General features: G+C 39.9%; 1 protein-coding gene across 4 annotated transcripts in view; it reads right to left on the reverse strand.

The window, feature by feature from the left end:
- LOC121074895 (glypican-5-like) overlaps positions 1 to 23,537 on the reverse strand; it is a 427,275-nt gene that overhangs the window by 339,862 nt on the left and 63,876 nt on the right. For all 4 annotated transcript variants that reach the window (XM_040567526.1, XM_040567528.1, XM_040567527.1 and 1 more), the window contains one exon: positions 16,456 to 16,617. In XM_040567526.1, coding sequence (XP_040423460.1) covers positions 16,456 to 16,617 — 162 coding nt within the window. The remainder of the gene's footprint in view (positions 1 to 16,455; positions 16,618 to 23,537) is intronic.

Genomic DNA, 23,537 nt, shown 5'->3' on the forward strand with positions numbered 1-23,537 from the left:
TTTTGCAGATTACTACAGTTGAAGGAATCAATCTTTTTGGAGCACTAGGTTTAAAGAATTACAAAATGAAAAAAGAAATCCTTCTTGTTTTGTTTTACATTTTTACATCTACAACTATTCCCATCCAATTTTGTGGACTATTATTTTGCCTGTAGTGTCAGTGGTTTACATGTGATTTTTACAGTAATGTATCACACGCTGCATTTCCTCTAAATTTAGTGAATAAGGATGCAATGGGCTTCAGGAGGTGAGAGAATTCTGCTGAACATAAACAGCTTCTTTCCCCCTATGCGCCATGCAAAAAAAAAAGAATGTGCCTCAGGTTTAAAAACGTAAGTGTATATTTCAGTAAACTTCTGAAAAATACACTTTTTTTTTCCTCTTAAAACAAAAGAAATCTCACATTTAAGGTTAAGCATGTATATACAAGACTGGCTACATCAACATCACTCTCCTTTTGAATGGTTTTTGATCCTTCAGAGGCTTCAACGGACATGGCACCACCAAAAACACTGAGGCTCCCCCCCCTCGCGGACCACCTGACACAAATACAGTCCTCTTGTTATTAGGAAATAGCATCCATTTCCTAGCGGCACAAAGATATGATTTTCCCTCCTAGACAACAAACCTAAGATCATCCCCATTTGTCATCTTATACAAATAAAAATAACTTGTTTAGGAGTATCTGGATCATTCCCTGGTGAGTCAGAAGCAGCCCCCATTTGTAAATTTTCATTTAGTCCACAGAGGAGAAAAAAGCCTCTCTCTGCCACATGCCAAAATGCTTCCTTGGAGGATTCTGCGTTGGTTCAAATAGAAGGAAGTTGTTACAGAGATGTTAGATCATGTTTTCTGCAATGACTTTCATACAACAACCTAGGCTAAAAAAAGTAAGAGAAAAAAGCAGGATATAATAACATGAGGAACTGATTAAATGCGTGTAGAAAGGAAGTTCTAGCTTGGCTATGTGGTTTTGGTCTGCTGGTCAGCTGCATCTCAGTGATATTCATCTACCCACAATTACTACCTACCTGGCCGTATGAAAGCAGCCTGATGGATCCACCCAAACTGAGCTCTGCAATTGTGCAAGGGCAAGCTAAGCCTGGTCACAGAGAAGGAATGAGACGTGGTTTCTGGAGCAGCAAGCTGTGCCTCCTAACAAGTGGCACAGGGCCTCTGGCATTCCAAGAATCCCCAGTCATGTCTGGAAAATACAGGTACTAGAAAGGGAAAACATCTCACAACATCACTAGAAGTGGAGGAAAGAAAAATCTCACAAGCCCTAATGTTTGTACAGGTATGCCTCTAAAATAAGAATAGAGGATAAGCATTCACTAAGATTTGCACCAATACTTCTATTCCACATGTAAACATCTGCATGGATCCAAAATTTAATACAGTACATCTGACCACTATCCAAGACAGAAGTTTTTGCTTAGTACAGGAAAAGAAAAAAGACAGTCTCTCAAACCTTTCCTTTCAGATTAAAGCTTCAGAGCAGATTTAGTTGTTATCCACAGCAGCATAAGGCTGTTGTATCCTCCAAAATCTGACACCAACTCTACTTCAGTAGTGCTAAACAGCCCAGAGTAAGACTGAAGGTTAGATTTTGTAGAAGACATAAGCCATAAATCCCTTACTTCCAAATCCTGTTCTCACATTGTTGCTCAAGTCTGCAGATATCCCTTTTTTTTTTTTTATTGACTGTCAAGGCAGGCATGCATTAATTCGCTGCTGTCAAACAAACATCCCAAAGCCTCCTGTATCAACCTGGTGTTGGTTTGGGGTTGGTTTTTGTAAGCAGTGTTAAATGTTTGATGCACTGGTGCATTACAAAGGTGACTTGAATAATATCTCTAGTCAGTAATTCAAAATAAAGCATTCTCATCCTAGAACATGCACACACACACACAGAAGGAGTTAAGTGGTTAGAATTCACACCCTACTCTAACCAAAAGTGCACATCTGCCTTATTCAGCCAAGCTTCAATTCCCCTTAAACCCTGCTCTCCCGTGACACAGCCATACAAGTGCATTTCAACACTATCTGGTACAGCATTGTTAAGTACAAAAGAGGCAATTATAAGCAGGTGTTAAAATGTCTTGTGCTCATGCACGTTTACCACATGTCTACTGAAACACCTACATTTGGTTCTAAGTTTAACATGAAATGCTAACGAGCAGCTCACATGGCTATCGTAACAACTCTGCCCTCTATTTAGACAGGAAGTTCAACTGGAAAGGCAGACAGAAGAATTCCTCGTTTCAACAGAAATGGTGCTGGTGGCATAGAGATCAAGCTATCTTACAGAAGATCAATAAGAACTTGCAGATCAATAGTATTCTGATTTGAACCAAAAGCAAGAGCTCCATGCAGAATCTGAAGAACAGTTACAGGGTCGATGGGAAGCTGCTAGCTAGTGGCACTAGCTAATCGTCTCCCCGATAAAATGAATAGGAAGCATGCAGCAGATGATATTTATAAACTCACGGTTTTCTTAAATCTAAACCATCTGATTTTATAGAAACTGTCTTAAGCTTTCTGCAAGGATGGTGAAAATTATGGATTGAGTATTTGAGTAAACCCCAATTCCCAATGAAATAACAAATGAAAGGGCATAATCCAATAGCTACACTTCAAAATATTTACACTCCAGATGCATGGTAAGAAATGTAGAAATATAATCCAAACAGATGTCCATAAAGGCAGCACAGGACAAGGACTCCATGCTAGCTTCAAATCAGATGTATTGCACATACCATTTCATGGATATTTTTGCACATAGATGATGAGCAGCCACTGTGACTGAAGGTCAGACAGAAGAGTAAGCTTTAGTGAGAATCAGGTTCACATACCATGGGTTTTACCAGGTCTCTCTTCACTGTTATAGCACACCAGTCTACCTTCACGCTATTTTTCTAGGTACCCTTTTAAATTTCAGTCTAACACACCACACTGGGCTACAAATGATTGGGCCATGAACTGCTTCAAAGCAGCTTCAATACCCATGCAATGAGGAGGATGTAGAAGACAGAAGGAGATGGCTGTCAATTGTCCAATTGCAAACCAGTGAGCCTGATGATCCTAAACTATCAGTGGAGCAGCTGTTAAGTCAGGACAGCAACATTCAACCAGGCGTTCCCTACTCTGCATCTACATTCTTTTTCCTCTCTTTCTCCTCAGGTAGATAATTAATGGAAGAGCATGAGGAACCAAAGGGGAAAACCAAAGTAACACAGAGGTGAAAAGATGACAACTATTCAACTACTCGTTTCTCAATCCTTGCTGTGAGCAGCTAAAACATGCAAGCATACAATCACAAAGCAAGTATATAAGCAATTTTCCTTCACTTTCTTTCCAAGATTGCTACAATTCTAAACGTTTTTGGAATTATTTTTGCCTAAAGATAAATGCCCACACGAACAAACTCACCTAAAATAGAGTACACTTCTTTTTAAACTGAACTAACCTCAAGCCTATCCTCTTCAGCCACAATGCCCACAACTGGTGAACGAATTGAAAAGTCATGACATTCCAGAGTCACAAACTTTTGACAAGAAAATTTTGAACTTAAACGAAGTACAGAAACTGAAATCTGATCTAAAAGGCACAACACCACAAATGTGCTTGTAAATACTCAGTCTCTCTCTCAAACTGGGAAGCATGACCCTATAGCTTTTACACACTCTCCATCTGTCCATGTTCTTCTGCTCTCTCTCATGTTACAGTAGCACTGTAATCTTCTTGGGACTGGCACAGTTTCTTACATTTTGTATACAGCACAGCGAGGTCCTAGCCCATAAATAAAATACCACATGTGACAGCAACAGCAGTAACTCATTTTCTGTTGATAACTGGAAGAAAAAAAAAATATATCCCTTCTTTGCACAATATACATTCCTAACAGTTTAGATCAATAATGTATTCTGTTATGCAGTATTACTAAAAGGCATATAAACAAATTGCTCTAAAATTAATTAACAAAATGTATCTGCATAACAAAGATTCTGAATTCAAAGAAAAACCTTTCAGAAGAATCTGAGACATCTTAAACTTGCCTCTCAAAATAAGGTCAGAAGAGAATGAAAATGTATTTCCTAATTGCATTTAATCTGAAAATTTGATTCTGTTCTGAGTAAAATTATTTTCATCTACTGGGAGTCTATACTTGGAGGAAGAGAGCAACACTGCAAACAAACGCCATGCTGTCATTACTGGTGCATGGACCTGAGGTTTGACTAGTGTTTTCTCCTGAACATACCTGCTTTGAGATATTTGCTTGTTTCATCTTGTAAGACTCTCTCATTTTCTTTTCCAAGTCTGAAAATACAACAGTGAGTTTTTCCTGTACACCTTTTGCATTTAGTTCATTATGTCCAACTTTCTTCTCCCATTTTTACTGAATTGGCTGCCAGTTTCCATGTTACAGTACCTACACTCCTGCACAAACATCTGAAGTTTTGCATCTAGAAATGGCCTAAAAGAATGGCTTCCCTGTTTTCAATGTCACAATAAGAGGACCAATAAGACAACAAACATAATTAACCAATCTTCAGGAGAATCACAGAATCATTAAGGTTGGAAAAGACCTTCAAGGTCACCTGGTCCAACCATCCCCCTACCACCAATATCACCCACTAAACCATTTCCCTAAGCACCAGGTCCAACTTTTCCCTGAACACCCCCCACCCAGGGACAGTGACTCTACCGCTTCTTTGGGCAACCCATTCCAATGCCTGACCAAGGGATGTGTAATTGAAAGCTGAATTATAATTAAAATTAAATTCCCAAATATACTGAAGGACAGTCCGTGTTTTGTTTGTTTGTTTGTTTTGTTTTTGCTTGGTTTGTTGTTGTTTTTTTTTTTTAAGTTAGTTTTTGGCAGAAACTGTCTTCACACACTAATGCTCCTATTCAAAAAACATCACAACACATTTCTTCTCAGGTATTCAAGCACTTTCTTCACAAAACGTCAGACTAACTTAGGAAAGTGGGAACATGGACTTGGTAGCACTGAGAACAATTTAACTTCAGTACTTGAGATTTACTGGAGTACTCACACACTCAGCAGTGGAGACACTGGTACGGGGGACTTCATATAACTAGATACAGAGCAGAAACACTACCTTTATGGAAATGCTACGTCACAACAAAAGTGAAAAAATAGAGGGAGAAAAGCCACCCACTTTCTAGTCCAGGTGACTGTGAAATCTCACTGCATGGTTGTGAATAAAGTACCTCCTGAAGAATGATGACACTAAATGAGATTTCAGAAACACTGTTAGAAAAACACTGCCCTCACAACAGCAACTGTAGTAGGAAAGTCTCCCCATATAGTCAAGTGCCCAGCTCACTTTTTGCAGGTTTTTCATCATTTTCTTTTAAAGATTGAACAGTCTCTCCAAACTATGTGTTTTCTTTCTATCTGGACTATTTTATCGTTGATTTATTGAGTTACACTTTCACCATGCTTTTATACTCTGCAGATATGGTTAACGGCCTGACAAGGTACTAGAAAGAACGAAGAGGAAGAAAAAGATAATTACGACGATACACAGGTGAAATATGGACACAGACATGAGATGAATACACATATCATGTGAGTGTTCACTAGATCTCTTTTTCTAGTACCAGTATGTGCCGGCCACAGCACATAAAGAACAGTTATAAATAGATAATGAAGAGACTGTCCCTGCCCCAAATCACTTACATTCTTCGTATCAGATGACAGCAGAAGCCAGACGCCCTCAGGAACTAAGTTTACGTGATGATTATAAAGGCTAAATAGATGATGTCTTGCCCAGATTTGTTGTCTCCTTTAAGATGTATTTAAAGTGCATTTCTCTCACCACTTCACAAGGAATTACACCATCCTTTCAAAGCCTGGACCAAACGATTCTATACAGCATATATATGAATCTCTTCTAGAAGACAACAAAGATATCTAAACAATAAAACACTTTTGCTTAACAGTCAAAGTAATATAATGGTAGGAACCAATCAAAAATGATCACCAGTCATGTTTCTGGCAGGACTAATAAACCCATCAGCTTCCCACTAGCACAGTTCTGCGTACTTTGTTCTTTGTAACTGCAAGCTATTTCATAAAGCAAGCCTGCATTCAGCCTGCAGAATTCCTGCAACAAAGAACTACTTGCTAGGCTAGCAACTCCACAGCATCACTGTGCTTTGCTGATTTATATATATCAGCGTCATAAATAAGACTCAATATAAAGTTTTAGTATGTTTAAGAAGAAATCCATTACGTGCAACATAGCCAATAGTTTTTTGTTATCCTATAAAAGACTTCTGTGGACATGATCTTTCTTACTTGATAGAGCTTGTAAGAGAGGGATTTACAATCCAAGGCTAGAATTAAAGTGTTCTTCCTAGGTTTTCATTAAAATTTTCACTTGAATTTGCTATTTTGAAAGCAAACTGAAATCATCTGATTTTTCTGATGAAAGAGGGCAATCTCCTCCATTATTCTCTCCCATTATTTTCCCCTTTGATTTTTCCTGTGTTTTTAAAAACCAGTGATTTCATATTCCTAACAAGCTGCCCAAACAACAAGGCAAGGGATGATGGTGTGCGGGTAGGATATAATCAGAAACACACTAAAAGTGTTGAAGTCAGAAGTTACTTGCATTACTATAGCACTTAAGGGTGCTATAGCAAAACACTGGGATCACAGGTACTGCAGAGAGTCAGGATAAAACATGGTGCCCCTTCTCAGAGCTGCCAATGAAAGTAAAGACAAACAACACCTGATAGAGAGACATACACCAGGGAGGAAAGACAAAGAGGGACAAGAGCACGACAAAACCGGTCAGCATAACAGGCAGTGGGTTCAGCATATTTTGAGTTGACCTTTTACAAGCATTTTGTTTATCTTGACCTTAAGGAGTGTTTTAAGGATGACATTTAAAGCAAGACAACGCAGGTCCTTTGCAGGGCATGCTTCTCCAACACGGAAGACAGCATTGGATAAAACAGAAAGATGCCATTAAATTTTTATAGTAAGTGAATGAAAAAAAGGCTTGCATTACTGCCCTGTGACAGTAATTGACATTTAGATCACAAATCACAAGTGATTAGCATTATGGGCTACACTGAGAAGTACAAGATGAAAGGCACATTTTAGATGCAGTAGGGTAGCAGTACCAGAAAAAGAGAATGTTTGACTAGGAAAATGATCTTTTCAGCAGGATTCTGAATAGGCACTAGCAGCATGGCATTCTGCATCTTAAAGACAATACCATCATTAATATGCAAATACAAGGAGTGCTGGCGAGATTTTAACAGTGTGCAGAAGAAGAAAACCAGTATTTCAGAAGTGTTTAAATTTGCAAGACTTCTCTTGCAGAACACGATAAGAATGTAACGATAATGGGACAGAAAGCTTGTAGATGATCCATTAGAAAGTATAAATTACAGGCAAATGGTGGGGCTCAATCCGAAAGACAAGAAAAACAAAGGACAGTTTGGTCACAACCAAAATGTTTTAGTTGTGCCGAACTTTTGCTGACAACTGTATTTTACCAAAATGACATGCTCTCCCTACTACAGAACAAATTACTCAACTTTTGCATTTCATGTGACTTCTTTATAATAACATGCCTTTAGTAAGAACTGTCAGGAAAAGGACATAGGTTACACCCAAGATTCCTATAACCCTATACTATCTCCAACAGTGGCCAAGGCCAATGGAAGATTTTGACTGTATTAAAATAGGACAGAAACATAGCAAAAAAAAAATCTGGTATACTAACTCATCTTCTAAAGGTATGTAGCTCAGCTGCTTTCTAAACCAGAGCTGTTCTTTCCATGCTAAGAAGTCATCGTACCTTCTCCCTTTCAGAACTACAATTTTCTTGTAACTTGCATCACTTAAAAAAGTAGCCCCTTCTGTTTGCTCTGAATCTGCCACCTCATATTTCAGCCACTACTACACAAAAAAAAAAAAAAAAAAAAAGTTTTGTACTGGAGGAGAGAATAAACAATTAATGTGTTTTTATCTTCGCCATGCACTCAGTAGCAGAGAGAAGTACTAAATCCTCTTCAACAGTCCATTTCTTTCAGGCTAAAAAACTTCTCATCCATTTAAATCTTAACTCATGACAGCTGCTGTGTACCTTTGATCATCCTCACTGATTTCTGCATGCCTTTCCTACCTGTTACTATATGTTTGTAGACATGGCTGGGCACACAAATCAAAGCCATATGATATGATAGCCATGTAAGTTTGAGTTTTGCAGCTTTGTTCCCAGTAATCTGTAACCTACACGTTTTCACCACTTCTTGGCATTGAACTAAGTTTTTCAGCGTATGTCCTCCACCTCTAGTTCAAAGCACTGAACATCATTAACCCTCTCTGCTCTGGATGCCTCAATTGAGCCAGAGACAGATGTAGAATCGCAAAACACGTGTGTGGCTCATCTAGGAAAAGGAGAAAGGTATCTGATCCCACAAACCACAATGCTATTTCCCCAGAAAGGAACTCGAGACATCATATGAAAAGCAGAATTTAATGACTATTGTTGGTGTAAAGCAAACTTTATTTTTACATGCATTTTCATAACAAGCTGGTTTTGCATATTAAGTATCCAACTTTCCGAATGTCATCTACCCAGCTGACTGCAAGTGTTGCTCTGGGTCTGATAAATTTTTTCTCAGTTAAGAACCAAAAAAGGGCAACTATTTTTCCTGAACCGCTAGCAAAGACACCATACTGAAGAGAAAGTTTTGTAGTCACTGTTAGGAGGGCCTTACTGCAGGAATGGTCCTGCTGCATATGGTAGAAAATAAATTGTGAAAATACCTGCTTTAAATAGGCCTCCCTTTTGCCATTCACAAGAAAAAAAATCCCACCTCACATTGACGGCAAATCCTTAACATTCGGCATCCAGATGAAGAAATTTTTAAGACATGCACTTACAGTGATATAATTTAGACTTCAGCTAACTTTATAATAGCAAGAACAGTAAAAAAAAAAAAAAAAAGGACACAATTTTCTGAATACCTACTATGGGAGATGAAACTATAGGGAAAAATCAAAAGGCATGTAGAAAGTCTTAGAGAACATGAAAGTCTGGGATAAACTTCTGCACACATTCATTTTATGTTTAATATGCACTACAGAAAAACTTCTTAAAGGTGAAAGCTTATTTTCTTAGTTTGTTTTCACATTTAACTTTCAACCTATATGTATACAGAAGTAAAGCACATTCCTTAAATCAATTATGTACAATAGATCACCACACTGATTCCAATTTCTTTTAAAAATGAAAAATAAAAGAATACAAGAGACCATGTAAGAAAAACTTAAATTCTCTTGTAATCTATAACATAAAAATGTCACTCTCAATCTAGAACCTTGACCAAAGCATACACACAACTTCTGAAAAAGCAGAGGTCAAATGTACACAATCTGCATAGTCAGTTCAATAACCACCATTCACAATATAATGCTAATATTTATTAACAGTCCCTGGCACATCTCAAAGATTTAATTTTCCACGTTCCAAAGATAAGGGTGAGAGCATTAGGGAATACTGTGTATTGCAAACTTATTTTTACCTTTTGCTGAGAAAAGGACACTTATCAGAAAAGAATTCAACACCCCTCCTCTCACCCCATACGCTGACAAAGACAGAAGTCTTAGCAAAATCTTGGGCTCTAAAGCCATAAATGGCATACAGAAGATGAGTAATTATACTGGGAATAATACATTTTTAACAATAAAACTTAAGAATTAAATGGCACAAGGGAATTAACATGCAGCATGCCTAAAGCTAGCAGCCTGATGCATACTGAAATTGCGGTCAGCATGTTGTCAACATTGCCAATTTTCTGTGGTAGCCAAAAGAGAACTTGTTTAAAGAGAGGGATTAATGGGTAGGGGACCCAACAATGGATAATTACACAACTGTGATGGGTGCATTTCAGCCTCAACTCAAAGCTCTTAAATTGCCATTCACCAAGGAACAGTAGGGTACAAAAAGGGGATGATCCACTGTTCGTATTTCTGGTCTATCTTGCTGCTGGAAGGAGTCTCTTAGGTGGCCCTACAGCCTCAGCCAATGTGAGGGTACGCATGGGGAAATACATGGCATTTACTGACATTTCAATTGAGATGGCACCAAGAAAGAGGACAAAAATCAGGATGGTCTAATCAGAAGACTGTCTCCCATAAAAGTGATGCTTCACAACTGTTGCATGCAAGCTTCTTGGCTACACAGGCTATTAATTTCTAATGGGCTTTGGTTCTCCTACCCAACTGTTCAGTGCCTGCACCCACAACAAACTGTTTTACAATGGATCGCAAACCTGGGGCATTCCCTTCTACGAACTGAAAACGTGCTAAGCATACTGGATTTATGACCATTCAGGTAGTACCAAAATACAAAGGAGAAGCAATCTTATCACCAAAGGTTTGATGCAGAATGCCCCTTCCGCATACTGCCCTGCTCCCTAACACTGACCTGGCCCACAGTCAGAGCAAAGAAGTCCAACTGTGCCAACATCAAGGACAAAACGAGCATCTCGCTCTTCCAGTGAACACCTCAGGAGACTATGGTCAGCCAAAAATTACCTACCCCGCCAAGGCCTCTAGAAATCATTACTTTTGTGGGTTTTTTTTTAAAGGAATCAGAAGAGATCACTTTGATAACTTGAGGTCACTCTTGGACATGCCTATGGCCTCTTGTGTCACCCTAGGAACATCTTCCCTCCCCAGTGCCCCTCGTTTTATCCATCTCTGGCACTGATACAGCAACACTGAGGTCCTTTTGAAAAGTGCTTGAATATCTACAGACAGGAAGTACCATATAAAGAGCTACGTTTGTTTCAATTAGAACACCACCAGCCAAAAAAAAGGTTGCAATTTGTCATATGAATATAGTTTTCACCCACCCAGAGCCCCACACATGACAGAAAGCAGTTGTCTACATGCCTCCAGTTTGCACATTCAAGGCTACAACTAAGGAGGAATATTCTGGCCTCCCTTAGGCTACAAAAATAAAATAGGCTGTCATTCCAGCTAGGAAACACAAATAGCTTGGTCCACTGGACTAGGAACAGGAATGAATAGCATACAGAAAGTAGACAGAAATACTCTAATGGAGCCTCTCTCATCTCTCTCTGTAGGGAGTCATTTTTTGCAATGAGCCACAACAAAATTATACATTTTGGCCCGCTTTCAGCTCAAAGGTCATAGGAGTACAAAACTCTACTTAGCAGGGTTATAAAAGCAGAAAGGGGCGGGTAACAATTTGCTTGAATAAAAGACCGAGTACTACAGGATTACAAAAAAATACTAAAAAAAAAAAAAAAACATCAATTTCTGTAATCCAACAGTAAATAAAGCACACCAAAGGCATTGTTGGTGATGCTTGGTGGGTACCTGTTGGTGATGGTTGGCTTTTTTCTTTTTTTTTTTTTTTTCCAAATAGCTGTTTGATTTTGGACTGCATCCATTTCCATTATCGGGACTACACTTCATATAGTAATTAACTAGAAACCAGAGTGCACTTCTCTAGCCAAGTCTTTGCTTTGTAAATTTCATTGTACATCAACACCGTTAACCAGATACCCATATTTCAAGCTGATATTTCTAAGTTCAGTGAAAATGTATGTCAGCAATGTTGCAACTCAAGCAATTAAAATGTCGAATGTTTGACTTCGTATGTCTCTGTGTGCCTGTGTACTTATTTCTGGGAACATTCATTTCAGATGGACTAGACAGTACTCACCACCAGTACCAGCATCAGTCCCAAGACCTACGGAAGCCAGCAGACCTTTCCCACTTACCAGAAAAGATGCTGGATCAGGAACTTTGCACTTCAGAACTTTTTGGATTGACTGGACATTAGCTTTCAGGCATTTATTTTTTGAGAGCCAGGAGCTCCAGGGTCCATCCCTGCTACCACCAGTCCTCCACACCGCCCCGTGCCATTCACATCTTTCCCAGTTGCCAGCTGGGATCAGACGGTAACAGGGCAAAACAACCTATTAGCAACAACAATGCCACTGCAGCAACTCCTGCTATTAAAAATAGCAAGAAGGACCTTTCCCAACTAGCATCTCCCTATTCAATATAAAGAACACAACCGCAGCTTCTCCCCACCCCTTCCCAGTTCGGAGGGAGAGGAGCAGAATGCTACAAAGCTGATCTATCCTCCAGTAGGTGAGAGGATATGGGAACACCTGACCCTGCCAACTAAAGGACAAGTTAATGCTATTTTGGAGGAACAACACACAAAAGTATTGCTTTATGACTAACACACTTTTATTTGTGAAAGATTTCCCTTTAGAGGCCATCATTGAACAATTCCCATTGCCTGCTCTAAACGTAAAAAGTACAGCAGATAAATAGTAATGTATTTGTGAAACTGACAAGCTCAAAGCTTCTCACTGTATCTCTGATAACCTGGTGACTGAAATGCAGTGTGGGTTTCAAAGAATCCTGCTCTGTCTCTCTGCATAGCCCATCAGCAGAACAAATAAATTACCAGTGTTTGGATTCTCATTACCTCAAATTAGCCTCAGCCTAAAATGACAGGAGCAGAGCCAATTTTTTTTGTGGGTCCTTACACAACACCTGTTAGCACCATAAAAGACACAGAAAAGAGAGGGCAGGGTTCTCTCTTCTGTCTGCCAACAGCAAAGCTTTCCTGTCAGACTATTGATACCTCTTCTGACAGCAACTTTCAGCCTGCACACCCACACCACTTTTAATCCACAAACAATAAATCAAAGTTGCCTTGTTTGGAACTGTCCCCAAGGAGTGCAGTGACTGCATCAGGGAATTGGTGAGGCAGGGAGGGGGCAGGAACAACTGGGAATAGAAGGATGTCAGTACCCAGTAACACATTCGATCACCTCACAGAAACAAGAAATACACCCATTCAAAATCTAAGCTAAAGTAATAGGTTTATATGCAAGCCTAAAAAAGGTTAGGATGGAAAAAAAAAAAGGCAATTTCAAAGGAGGACATTCTGGTTGTCAAAGGGAAAAAAGTGAGTTACAAAATTAAAGTATCCTGTTTGGTCATTCACTTAAATGGTCCCACTGGACACTTCAAGGCTGCAGGCATAGGATCAAGAATAGAGAAAGGTTGGTGTATTTTCAGATGGGACCAACTAACCCACTCCAAAATGCACCCAAAACAAAACCACCTGTGAAGAGCCAGTGGGTGACTTACTGGGGCCATTACAACAACCACTTTCACCTCTCTTATGCTGCTCCCGTTACAGACTGGCATGCTTACAAGTCCCATCCACTTGCCTCTGAGTCCACTTGGAGCACGGAGTCGTTAATAACACATCTGCAGACTGACTAATACCATCGTTATGAGTTTTAGGCTATACCATGGAACAAAACATTAAGAGAGTGAATCCAGCAGCTTTCCATGAAATCCTCCCCCTGAGGCCTGGTTACATTCCACATCTCAAACACTGGAAGGATTGGTGACAGTGTATGATTTTCCAGGAGCTGATTCTGACAACATACTTCCCAGGCATCCAGCTGGCTCCTTCATTCACACCTCTCTCCCTTCCTTCTGTCCTGTTACTGATGGGGAGAGGATTTTTACAACCTGCAGATGATGCCAATGAGCCTCTTCCTACCCAAATTAGGTGCAACAGCAACAGGACACAAAAGTTCAAGCAAAAATCACCCAAGCAGAAGACTGATTTATGAAGTGTCTGAACAAGTACTGGCTTGCTAATATCGAAGACTTAAAAGGGGGAAAAATAGCAGGATTAAACTGCAGTTGTAAGGCTGACCACATGTATGGAACAGGCATCAGCCCAAACATAACAAGCCTGCCCACAGCTGTGGTATACTTAATCAAGTCTTACAGACTAATTATTTTGCACATCTAACTCTGACACCTGTGAATATTGTCTTATTTCAGCTGTGGGCAAAAGTATTTAAATAACTCTTTCAGTAATAATAATAATAATAATAATAATTTTCTTCGGTCTGAGATGTCCACAAGCTGATACTGCAGTACCCAGGCACTGCAGAGGGAATATTTGACTGAAGCTATATTAAAACTCCTACTCACAAGAGAATGCTCTTTCCCATTAATATCTAATTGCAAGCCCTTAGAAGCGAACATCTTTTGACTTCCATGAAAGAAAATAAGGGGACAGAAACATCAGAAACATTCTCTCTCAAAAAAAATCTGCACTGTCTTCTCATTGAAATTTAATTTGCACCACTACATTCAAAGTTGGACTCGAAATCTAATTCTTGTATCATATTAGTCTTGAAAGTGATTCCATCAGTATGGGCATAATATTAACAGTATTGTCAGCTAAAAGTGCATAAAAAGCTGTTAAGATTTATTTTCCTCACCAGTAGACAGCCAGACTAACTACTGCTTTGCTTTGACTACGCTAACAGTAATAAAAATGTGTGTATGTGTACATATATATATATATATATATATATATATAAAGGAAGTAAATTGTGCATGAAAACTTTACAATTGAACACCACAGCATACAAATGAAAAATATGCTATTTTTCGCAAGTCTGGGCTAGTTCCCATTGCTGCAAGAAATATGAAATCTGAAAGGCACCTGAGAGCTTTTTTTGTTTTTTGTTTTTTAAGACTTTAAATGTGCTTTTAAGCACTTTCACACTATCACTCAAAATAGCAACAAACCAAAACAGACCAAAAGGACAGAGTTAACTCAATACAAAGATCATTCTCTCAGTGAATATCTCACACAGTGCTACTGGTAGCAACAGAATGTTTATACAGCATAAGATAGATAAGGAGGCTTTTCACTTACACCTAGGACAAAAACAAAGAAGGCGGCAGCTCCTAGTAGAGCAAAGTTGCATTTTTGAGTATTCCCACCTAATGTAGACAGAAGGCTAGCCATAACAAGTTACAAGCAAACTATTTACCCACTTCTAGGAAACACTTGTAAATTTAAATTGTGTTTAAATGTCTAACTATACTTTAATTTCATCAAAAAGCTTCATCAGGACAATAAAGCTACCAGCTTGACCTACAGGGGCTGGTAGGTTAATCTATTCTGACCTTATCTTTATTCTGTCATGATACTGAAAGATTTCTTGAACAACTCACCGGCATTTAACAATGCCAACACAATCACCCTTTTCCAACACAGACACCCTTTTACTGCAGCGCTTCTCCAAAGTGCAGAGCACTGTGTGGACCAAGTGCGCTCTAACTAAAATTTTAAATCATCGGAGATACTAAAATATTTTCAAAAACTAATTGTAAAATGAACCAAAATGAAGTGTTTCACCCACAGGTACAGAACTGAGGGAAGAAGCAAACAACCAAAAGCAGAAGAATTTTGTTACCTTGTATTTACATATCTCTATGACTTCTAGCATCTGACTGTCGAGTTTAGATAATATGCTCTTATTAACTGTCGATCACTTTTTTATTTATAGTATTTTCACTCAAATGGACAAAACTAGACAAAAAAAGCTACTACTTGATAAAATAACTGCCTTGTAACTATAGGTTTAATCATACAGACCTCGGCACTTCATATTTTAATAACTATTGGCTTGTTTTCAAAACCCATTCCATGAAGGTGCTCAGCACTAAATATAGCAAAACAGTCAGTTAAAATTAAGCACACAGTTAGGTCCACATAAGTCAGTAGCTGAATTCAATGACTGACACTCAATGACTGATTTAATCAATCAACTCTCATATATTTAAAGTTCACATAGTCTATGCTTAAAAGCCTTTCTGGAGAAAAATCTCCAGTGCTCAACACTTTATAGTGCACAAACCTATATAACCGTTTCCCTCCCTTTAATAGTACAATAACTATCTGTGTGAAGAAACTCTGTAGAACCTGTAACAACATGTTAGAAGGTAGTTTTGAGAACAGCAAGAGTTATAAGAACAGACTTTCAGTCCAGGATCTTTCATGCATCCAACGTTCAACTTGAAAATTGGTCACTCTTCACATGACCTACTGGGCAGTGAAACATTTTAAAAGGAAGAGAGTTGTATTTTCATTTGACACATCTGTTAGAGCACCTATTCTTCAGTTTCAACAACTACATTTTGATTTAACTTTCCACATCCTTAAATGGTTTGGCAACACAAGCCGGTATTAAAAGGCACAAACAGCCATCAGGCACTTAAATGACATTTGGAAATGCCTTGAAAAATCTGTGACAATCATTTTAAATATGATCTCAGGAACAAAAGCTAATCTATTCCTAATTAGATTTAGGCAGATACTTAAAATAACAGTCAAGACTAAGTACCCTCACCTTTTTCCAAAGGCAGGATCGTTAAAGAGCAGGGAAGTAAACAAGAAGCCAACAATTACTGTATGCAATGCAGTGGAAATGAAGAACAAAAAGAGCTTTTCCTTTGTTTGCATAGGATGTCTTTACAAAATACTCATCATAGGACTGGAGTACCTCAAAAGTTCTTACCTTGAAAAGCTGTGATATGACCAACAATCATGTAATTCAGTTCAAAATTCATTGCCTGGATACTCTGATACCTCTCCCTTCGAACAGCTGCCTGGTAGCTTTCTTCCATTTTTTTGGTGCAGCATGTTGGCGCTCTATGTTGACAGATCTGTAAATCTGACTCTATTATAAGAAGGGGAACAAAAAGAAACATAAGAATTAGAAAATATTTTGAGTTGCACCTTAAAAATAAATAATGCTTCTTAATGTCAATGTAACAACCACATTAAAAAAAAAAACAAACACATTAAGCATAAAAACACTTAAATAGAACGCAAGGACACAGGAGAATTACTGAAGATGCACATTCAAAGGGGCAACATCTCCACTGTAAAACTCCTGCTAAAGGCAGACCTTTAACATCTGAGTGAAAAACATGCCTTTAGATTAGGATCCAATATGTACCTGTGCAGTGCCTCAAGAGACCACCTATTCACCTCCTACAGTAGTAGAAGCCTCTCAAAAACCTGTGAACTACTAAACAGCTCAAAAAATAACTAAAAAAAAAAGTTTAAAAGCATTAGCACTTTCCAAAAGCTCTGGCAACTTGGTGGCTTTTTTTTCTTTTCTCTCTAGATTCGACACTTTAGTTCCTGTCTAAATCAGATTTACAAAAAAGAAATAGTGAAAACAAAAAAAACAACAAAAAAAAAAACAAGCAGCAATAGTTGCCACAAAATATAATTGATTTCTGTAGCAGCCTGAATGCAGTTATGTAAGGCCAGTGGTAAGAAACTATCAAGCCACGTTTACAGAGACCCAGAGCTATATACAGCCACCGGGAAGTCATGGACTGCTATTTCAACTTCTGAGCCTAAGTAGTACTGAAAGTCAACAGGTATTCACCTACAATGATCATCTCTAAACTTGGCCATGTACAGACAGACCTCTACCTACCTAACACTTACCTTAGAATTTCTGAAAGCAAGTTACAGTCTGCCTGTATTTAGCAAAGGCACTGAAGTTATTCCCTCTTGAAGTTACAGAAAAAGTTTAAAGTCTATTAGAAAAATTCTTATTTCTTTTGTGGAATATTTTTGTTCTAGTTTCTTTTTAATTTTGTCTTTGTATGTGTTTCACTAAGTTCAGTGCCCTTGATTAGGAAGCCTATGTTGCATGGAGTTGTGATGGACACTTCAGCTCCATTTGCCACACTCCACCGTATCTGCAGGTATCATCAAGTTCTGGAAAGGAGCTGCTACAAAATATTGATAAATACACTCTCATGCTTCATGTAATATATGTTTTAAGGGAAAAAAAAAAGTCACAAGTTTAGAGAGAAAATCTAAAAACAGAGGTGTCAGAAAATAAAAAAAAAAAAGAGCCAAAATAGCCACAACACATTAAAAAGAAGCTATTTTCAACATATTTCTCAGTAAACCAATGTAAGAACTCCCCAACAAGAGATGTCATGACAGTGCCACTCAGGTGCTCCCTTCCCCTCACCTCACACTGAAAATGGCGGCAGGCAGGTCAGGGGCCGTCGGGCCTGGCAAGCCTCAGTCACAGCAGCCAGCACCTCCACCGGCCCCTCTGCTGTCCCTTCATGGCTGTGGGGCAGGAATCGCCCTCTCCCGGAGGCCAGAGGCCCTGCCTCACCATCCACAGAGCTCCCCTCCAATGGGGCCAGTGGCCACCTGAGCACCTGCTAGGCCCTTGCCCACCAGCCCCCAGGGGACCCCTGGCTTTAAGTCAATTGGACGCAAACAGCCCCGACTCTCCAAAATGATGCGTTCCTCTGTAAAATTTCACTCAGGACACCAGAGAACCGAGCCACAGGACGTGAACATTAATGAGCAATTACACTGCATTAATCGTCACCATCTGGCTGTGCAGGTTAATGCACAGTAAGATGGCGCATACAGCTGACAATGATGAAGAAATAAGTAGCAGGGTACACCAGACATACTGAAAAAGCCATAGAAAAGCATCCAAACAAGCACCGTTCAGGGCCAGCTCCAGGCCAACAAATCAATAAATCTCACATGCTGAAAAAGTCAAAACACTGACCTGCTTGAAACATCATATTTGACCCAAAAACATTGCTTCCAGTGTGTAACAACTCTTTGGGAAGTGCAGCTAATTCACATCAAAAATGTCAAAGCCAAAGTGAAATATTTCAATGAATCTAGATTCTGATTGCAGTTCACAAAATAAATTGTTGCGGAAGACAATGCTGACTCACGATACCATTTTGGAGGCGGATTTGTTTCAGTTTCTGATGCAAGGTTAGAAATAGGAGCAACGACCACCCGCGTTACCCTGAGGTCCCAGAAGGACGGGACCAACTCACGCCAGCAGAGGCTGGCAGGCGGCTGAAAGCAGCAGCGGGAGGCCTGCGTGCTCGTCACCGGCTGGGCACGCTCTCCTGTGCCAGAGAAGCTGGCCCAGGTTGAAATTAGCTTCTTGGCCAGGCTAATTTTAACTTGGAGCAGTTCCCCGATGTCGCTCACCCCATGAGCATATGTTTGTTCTGTCACAAGGAAGCAGGGGTTGGAAAAGGACCACTTTTCTGAGCTGGCAGCTCGGAGCACGTGCGAAATGACAGTGCAGACTCCTGAGTGACTAAGCCAGTTTTACAGCACGGGGGTAAGAACAGAAGGGTTGTGTTACTCGGCCTCTGCAATGCCAACCTGTTGTTCAGAACATTTCCCCTTGCACCAGTCCTTCCAGGTTTTGTTTGAAAGCCCCTTGCGAGGCTCAGACCTGCACCTGCAGTATGTGAAGCACAGCTGTCATGTCTGCACCTAGCACTCCTCTTTGCACCAAGGCATCACAAGGATCGAAATCTCCAAAAAACTCTAGGAGTGCAGACATCTCAGCTGAAACCACACTCCTCGGATTCCCCACCCAATTATCTCCTTGGATGAAGACTCCAGGAGCCTGAAGATTAGTTTTTGTTGGTCCAGAACCAAAGTGATGCAGAGAGCACTCAACTACGAACAGCAACACAAGTCAGGGGCTTGCCCTGACTGTTGAGGAGACTGATGCAGAACACAGACCATTAAAAGACCAGCAAAGAGCAAGCCCAAGTCCCCTTACAAGACTATCAGGTCAGTACTGTCTTGCACAGAGCTTGGCAGTTTCTCTTGCTTCAGTATGAGCCTGGGGGTATGACTTTTAACACTATTATAGAAACCTAATAAAAGTTTTCAGTACTACAAAAGCCTGGGTGCTGAGATTAAATTAGAGATGATTATTTGTATGTAAGTCTTTAATAACGCTGAAGGCAAAATGAATTTATCTTATCTCTCTTGTTAATGCACATACTCTCCAACTGAAAAAAAAAGAGGGGAGGAAGACCATATGACTCAGTGGTGACCAAGGGGTATACTGCATGAACACTACTGCATGGGCACTGCAGATTGCCAATGGGGGGAAAACCTTATGGGGAAACTCCTTCCTCAAGTTTAGGAGCAAAGCCATTCTGTACACCAGAAAAAAGGCCCAAAAAAAAAAAAAGCATCATTCATAAATAAGAGGGTAGAAGACTTATCAATAGCATTATTTCAGCAACTGATCCTGATTATTTCTCTTTAGGAAGCATATCTGCTTTCTCCAAGTAGCTCCTTATTTCCTGTACTACCATAAAACAGTTTAGTTTGGAAGGAATCTCCACAGGTCATCTAGTTCAGCCCTCCCCTTAAAGCAAGTCAAACTACATCAGGGCTTCATCCAGCCACGTTTCAAGCATCTGCAAGGACAGGTGATGCCACAACTTCTTTGGGCACTTGTTCCAATATTTGACCACCATCCTCATGGTAAGAAATAAATTTAAAAAAATACATCTAATCAGAACTTCCCATGTTCCTACTTGTATCTACTGCTTCTCATCCTATCACTGTGTGCCTTCAAGGATCTGGTTCCAATTTCTCCATTTCCATCCAATACAGAGTTGAAGACAGCAGTAAGATCTCCCTTAACCTTCTGAATGCACCCAGCTCTCCCAGCCTCTATTCCTATGACATGCGCTCCAGCCCCTGACCACAATGGGAGCCCTCCACAAGACTTGCTCCACTATGCCAGCGTCCTTCTTGTACTGGGAGCCAAAGCTGGACAGATTCAGTCTTAAGTGTCAAAAAACAGAAATTCCTGTCGCCAAGCTGCAAGCCATGCTCTTGGTAAAACAGCCCAGCATGCAGCTGGCTGCCTTGGCTGCACAGGCACACTGCTACCTCCTGTTAACTTCTTGTCTGCTAGGACCCTTTTCTGCAGAGCTGCTTTTTAACCGGTCAGCTGCCACGGTTAAGCAAGGGATTACTTCATCCCCAGTTCCCAGAAGGAGGACTCACCAAGTAATTATGGTGAATCATTATGGCACAAAGAATCACACCGTTCTGTTCATCTGCAGTTTGAGACAGACAAAAAGACTTTTCAATCAAATATTTGTTCAAATTTTTACTGTAACTATTTCACTGGAACACATTCAGGGCACTGACAGGCATGGCAGAAACAATTTATGGGCTAATACAATATAGCACATGGCCAATTTGTCACATCGAATTCCCTGGCTTAAAGGAATAGAACTGGAGCAATCCCACCCTTCCTCAATAAAAGCACGAATGGCATCCTCAGCTTGCACTTGGAGGGGGTTCTACAGCACAAGTATCTATTCATCTGTGTTTCTACATTGCAGGATCTGGGAAACTGGAGTGATGATTGAAAAAAAAAAAGCAGGATAAAGTATTTTGCTGCAATTAAAAAAAGTCACATTCAGAGCAAGAAAAATTATACTAGACTGGACCATTCCGGAAAGCAACGATTCCTACTCAAAACTCCTGAAACCTTAAAGCAAGTAATACATGCAGAGGCATCATCTATCCACTACCTCTCTCTCACAGTTATGAAATATTTAAGGTGCCAAATGCACATAAAACTACCGATCCCTACCTGGTCTCAATCAGGCCAGTTCTGCTGAAGTCAGCTGCAGAGTGTTTTGTTGTGTTGTTTGGTTACTTTTGTTTTAAATCAGCAGAGTTTGGGGACTCCACTCTGAACTTTGGTACAAATGAAGTCAAACAGACCTTGGCCATTAAAGGTAGTTGAATTAGGATACTTGTAAGTTCCCAAAAGCAAAGAGAGGCCTGCTATTTAGGAATAAAATGCACTCCTCTCAAAAGCTAAATATATATTCGTTTTGTTAGCTCACCATGTAACTTAACAGTGCTTTGGACACACAGCAGAGATGTCAAATACCCTGCCCTGTCTTTAAAATGCTGCACACACTGTAAAAGCTACACTCTGAAACGAGAAAAACAGATCTTTCACACGCACTAACCACTGTGCCTCCAGAATTTTGTCAGATGGGCTGATTTGTACAAGCTGAGCCTACAGCTTCCACGGCACAGAATATTCCTGAACAAGCACTATAAGAAGGAAAGTTCAGTGAGATCCGCCCTCTAGTAGTTATTATTCCTTTATATTATCACAAACTTTTCAACAGTATTTCCAAACAAAGCTCTTATCCAAAACCCAGGGTTTTAATGCTGTTACAAATGTCTTCGGAAACTCCAAGATCTATTACGCCTCAGTAACACAGAAGGTGCCAGAAGTACCTTGCATTAAGTCTGGCCCAGCTGAACAGGAGCCAACACTTTGTCCTTCTTGAGACTCATCTGTCTGGTGCAGCTGCTGCCTCAGCTAGAGGAAAATTCAACAATTAGAAGCAACTAATTTAGGGAAGGAGGCAAAAACAAATGGAAAAGGAAACATTCCAACCAGGGCTCCCCCTGCAGTTGCATGAGAAAAGCCCACGCTAGCACAGCCACACCAGGGAGGGGAAACGCAGCCACTGTAGGCTGCCAGAAGTTTGTGAGTCCTGTCTTTATGGAGCTTGTGTGCCACAGCAGCGCTAAAGCCATCATTACCTACAGCTGCAAGGCCACTGTTGAGAAACACTCATCCACAAAAACACAAACCAACTTTACCTAGCAGCAAGCACAGCTCAATCCCATTGCAGCTTTAACATTTTCGCACTATAAAGTCACTCAAAGTACATTAAACTCACCAAGCATGATGGGTGAATAATACAATGGCTACTATTTGATTTACCAGTCTTCTAAATACCATAGTTATTATACCTCAAGTAGCACATGCCAGGAATTACCAGAAAAATCAACAAGCAGTACAACAGACTGATGGGAGCACAGCATTACACACTGGTTCAAATGAGTGCAGTACATTAAATAGCACCTAACCCTATAAACCTGCTCCCGTGAGCAAGGGGTAACATCCAGGTAGGTTACAGGGAGGAGATTTTATTCCTCTAAATTAGCTTTAATAATAAGATTACGTAGATAAAGGATCCTTTGACATACTGTTTTAAAGCCAAAAAGCTGAAGAAATACCAAAACAATATTGACCACAGAACCTGAATTTGTCCTTTCTCTGTTTATGCAGCATGACAGCCTACAAGCACAGCCTGGAAAATACAAGTCACGAAAATTTCTTTTCTCCGATCCCTTGTTGTACATTAACAGAGATACTGTTTAACACGATCAGTGGACTTTACCTTCTTACTGCTATTCTAAGCTACACTGAAGCATCACTAACAGCCATGAGCAGATGTGCTACTGGAGCTGAAACAATCAAGCCTAAGAGATAAACACCTCCAGTTTTATCAAGTACCACTTAGATGATCTACTAACGTAACTATTAGCATATGTAGCTACTTCCTACTCCAGTCAAAAGAGCTTGCATAAGCTCAAGAGTTCTTTAGTAGACACACACACACTAAAACATATATATATATTAAAAAATAATAATAATACAGGAGGACCATTTTGATTGCACTGGAATTATGCCAGCAAATTCAAGTGGGGTGGGAAACCTTGAATGAGAAAGGAAGAGGAACAGCAAGAAACACTACATGTCATGACTCCAGTGAGCTGGCAGCATCAGCAAGTGCCAAAGCTTGCAGGACAGCTGGAGACCATCAAGCCCTGGCCCTGATCAACTTCCAAAGCAGGAACTCTTCCAAATTTACAGGTCTTAAGGGCAGCATCTGCAGAATGCAGATGTTAGATTGTTAGGCCTTGCTGCTG

This window comes from Cygnus olor, chromosome 9 (assembly GCF_009769625.2).
Source record: "Cygnus olor isolate bCygOlo1 chromosome 9, bCygOlo1.pri.v2, whole genome shotgun sequence".
Taxonomy (NCBI): Eukaryota; Metazoa; Chordata; class Aves; order Anseriformes; family Anatidae; genus Cygnus; species Cygnus olor.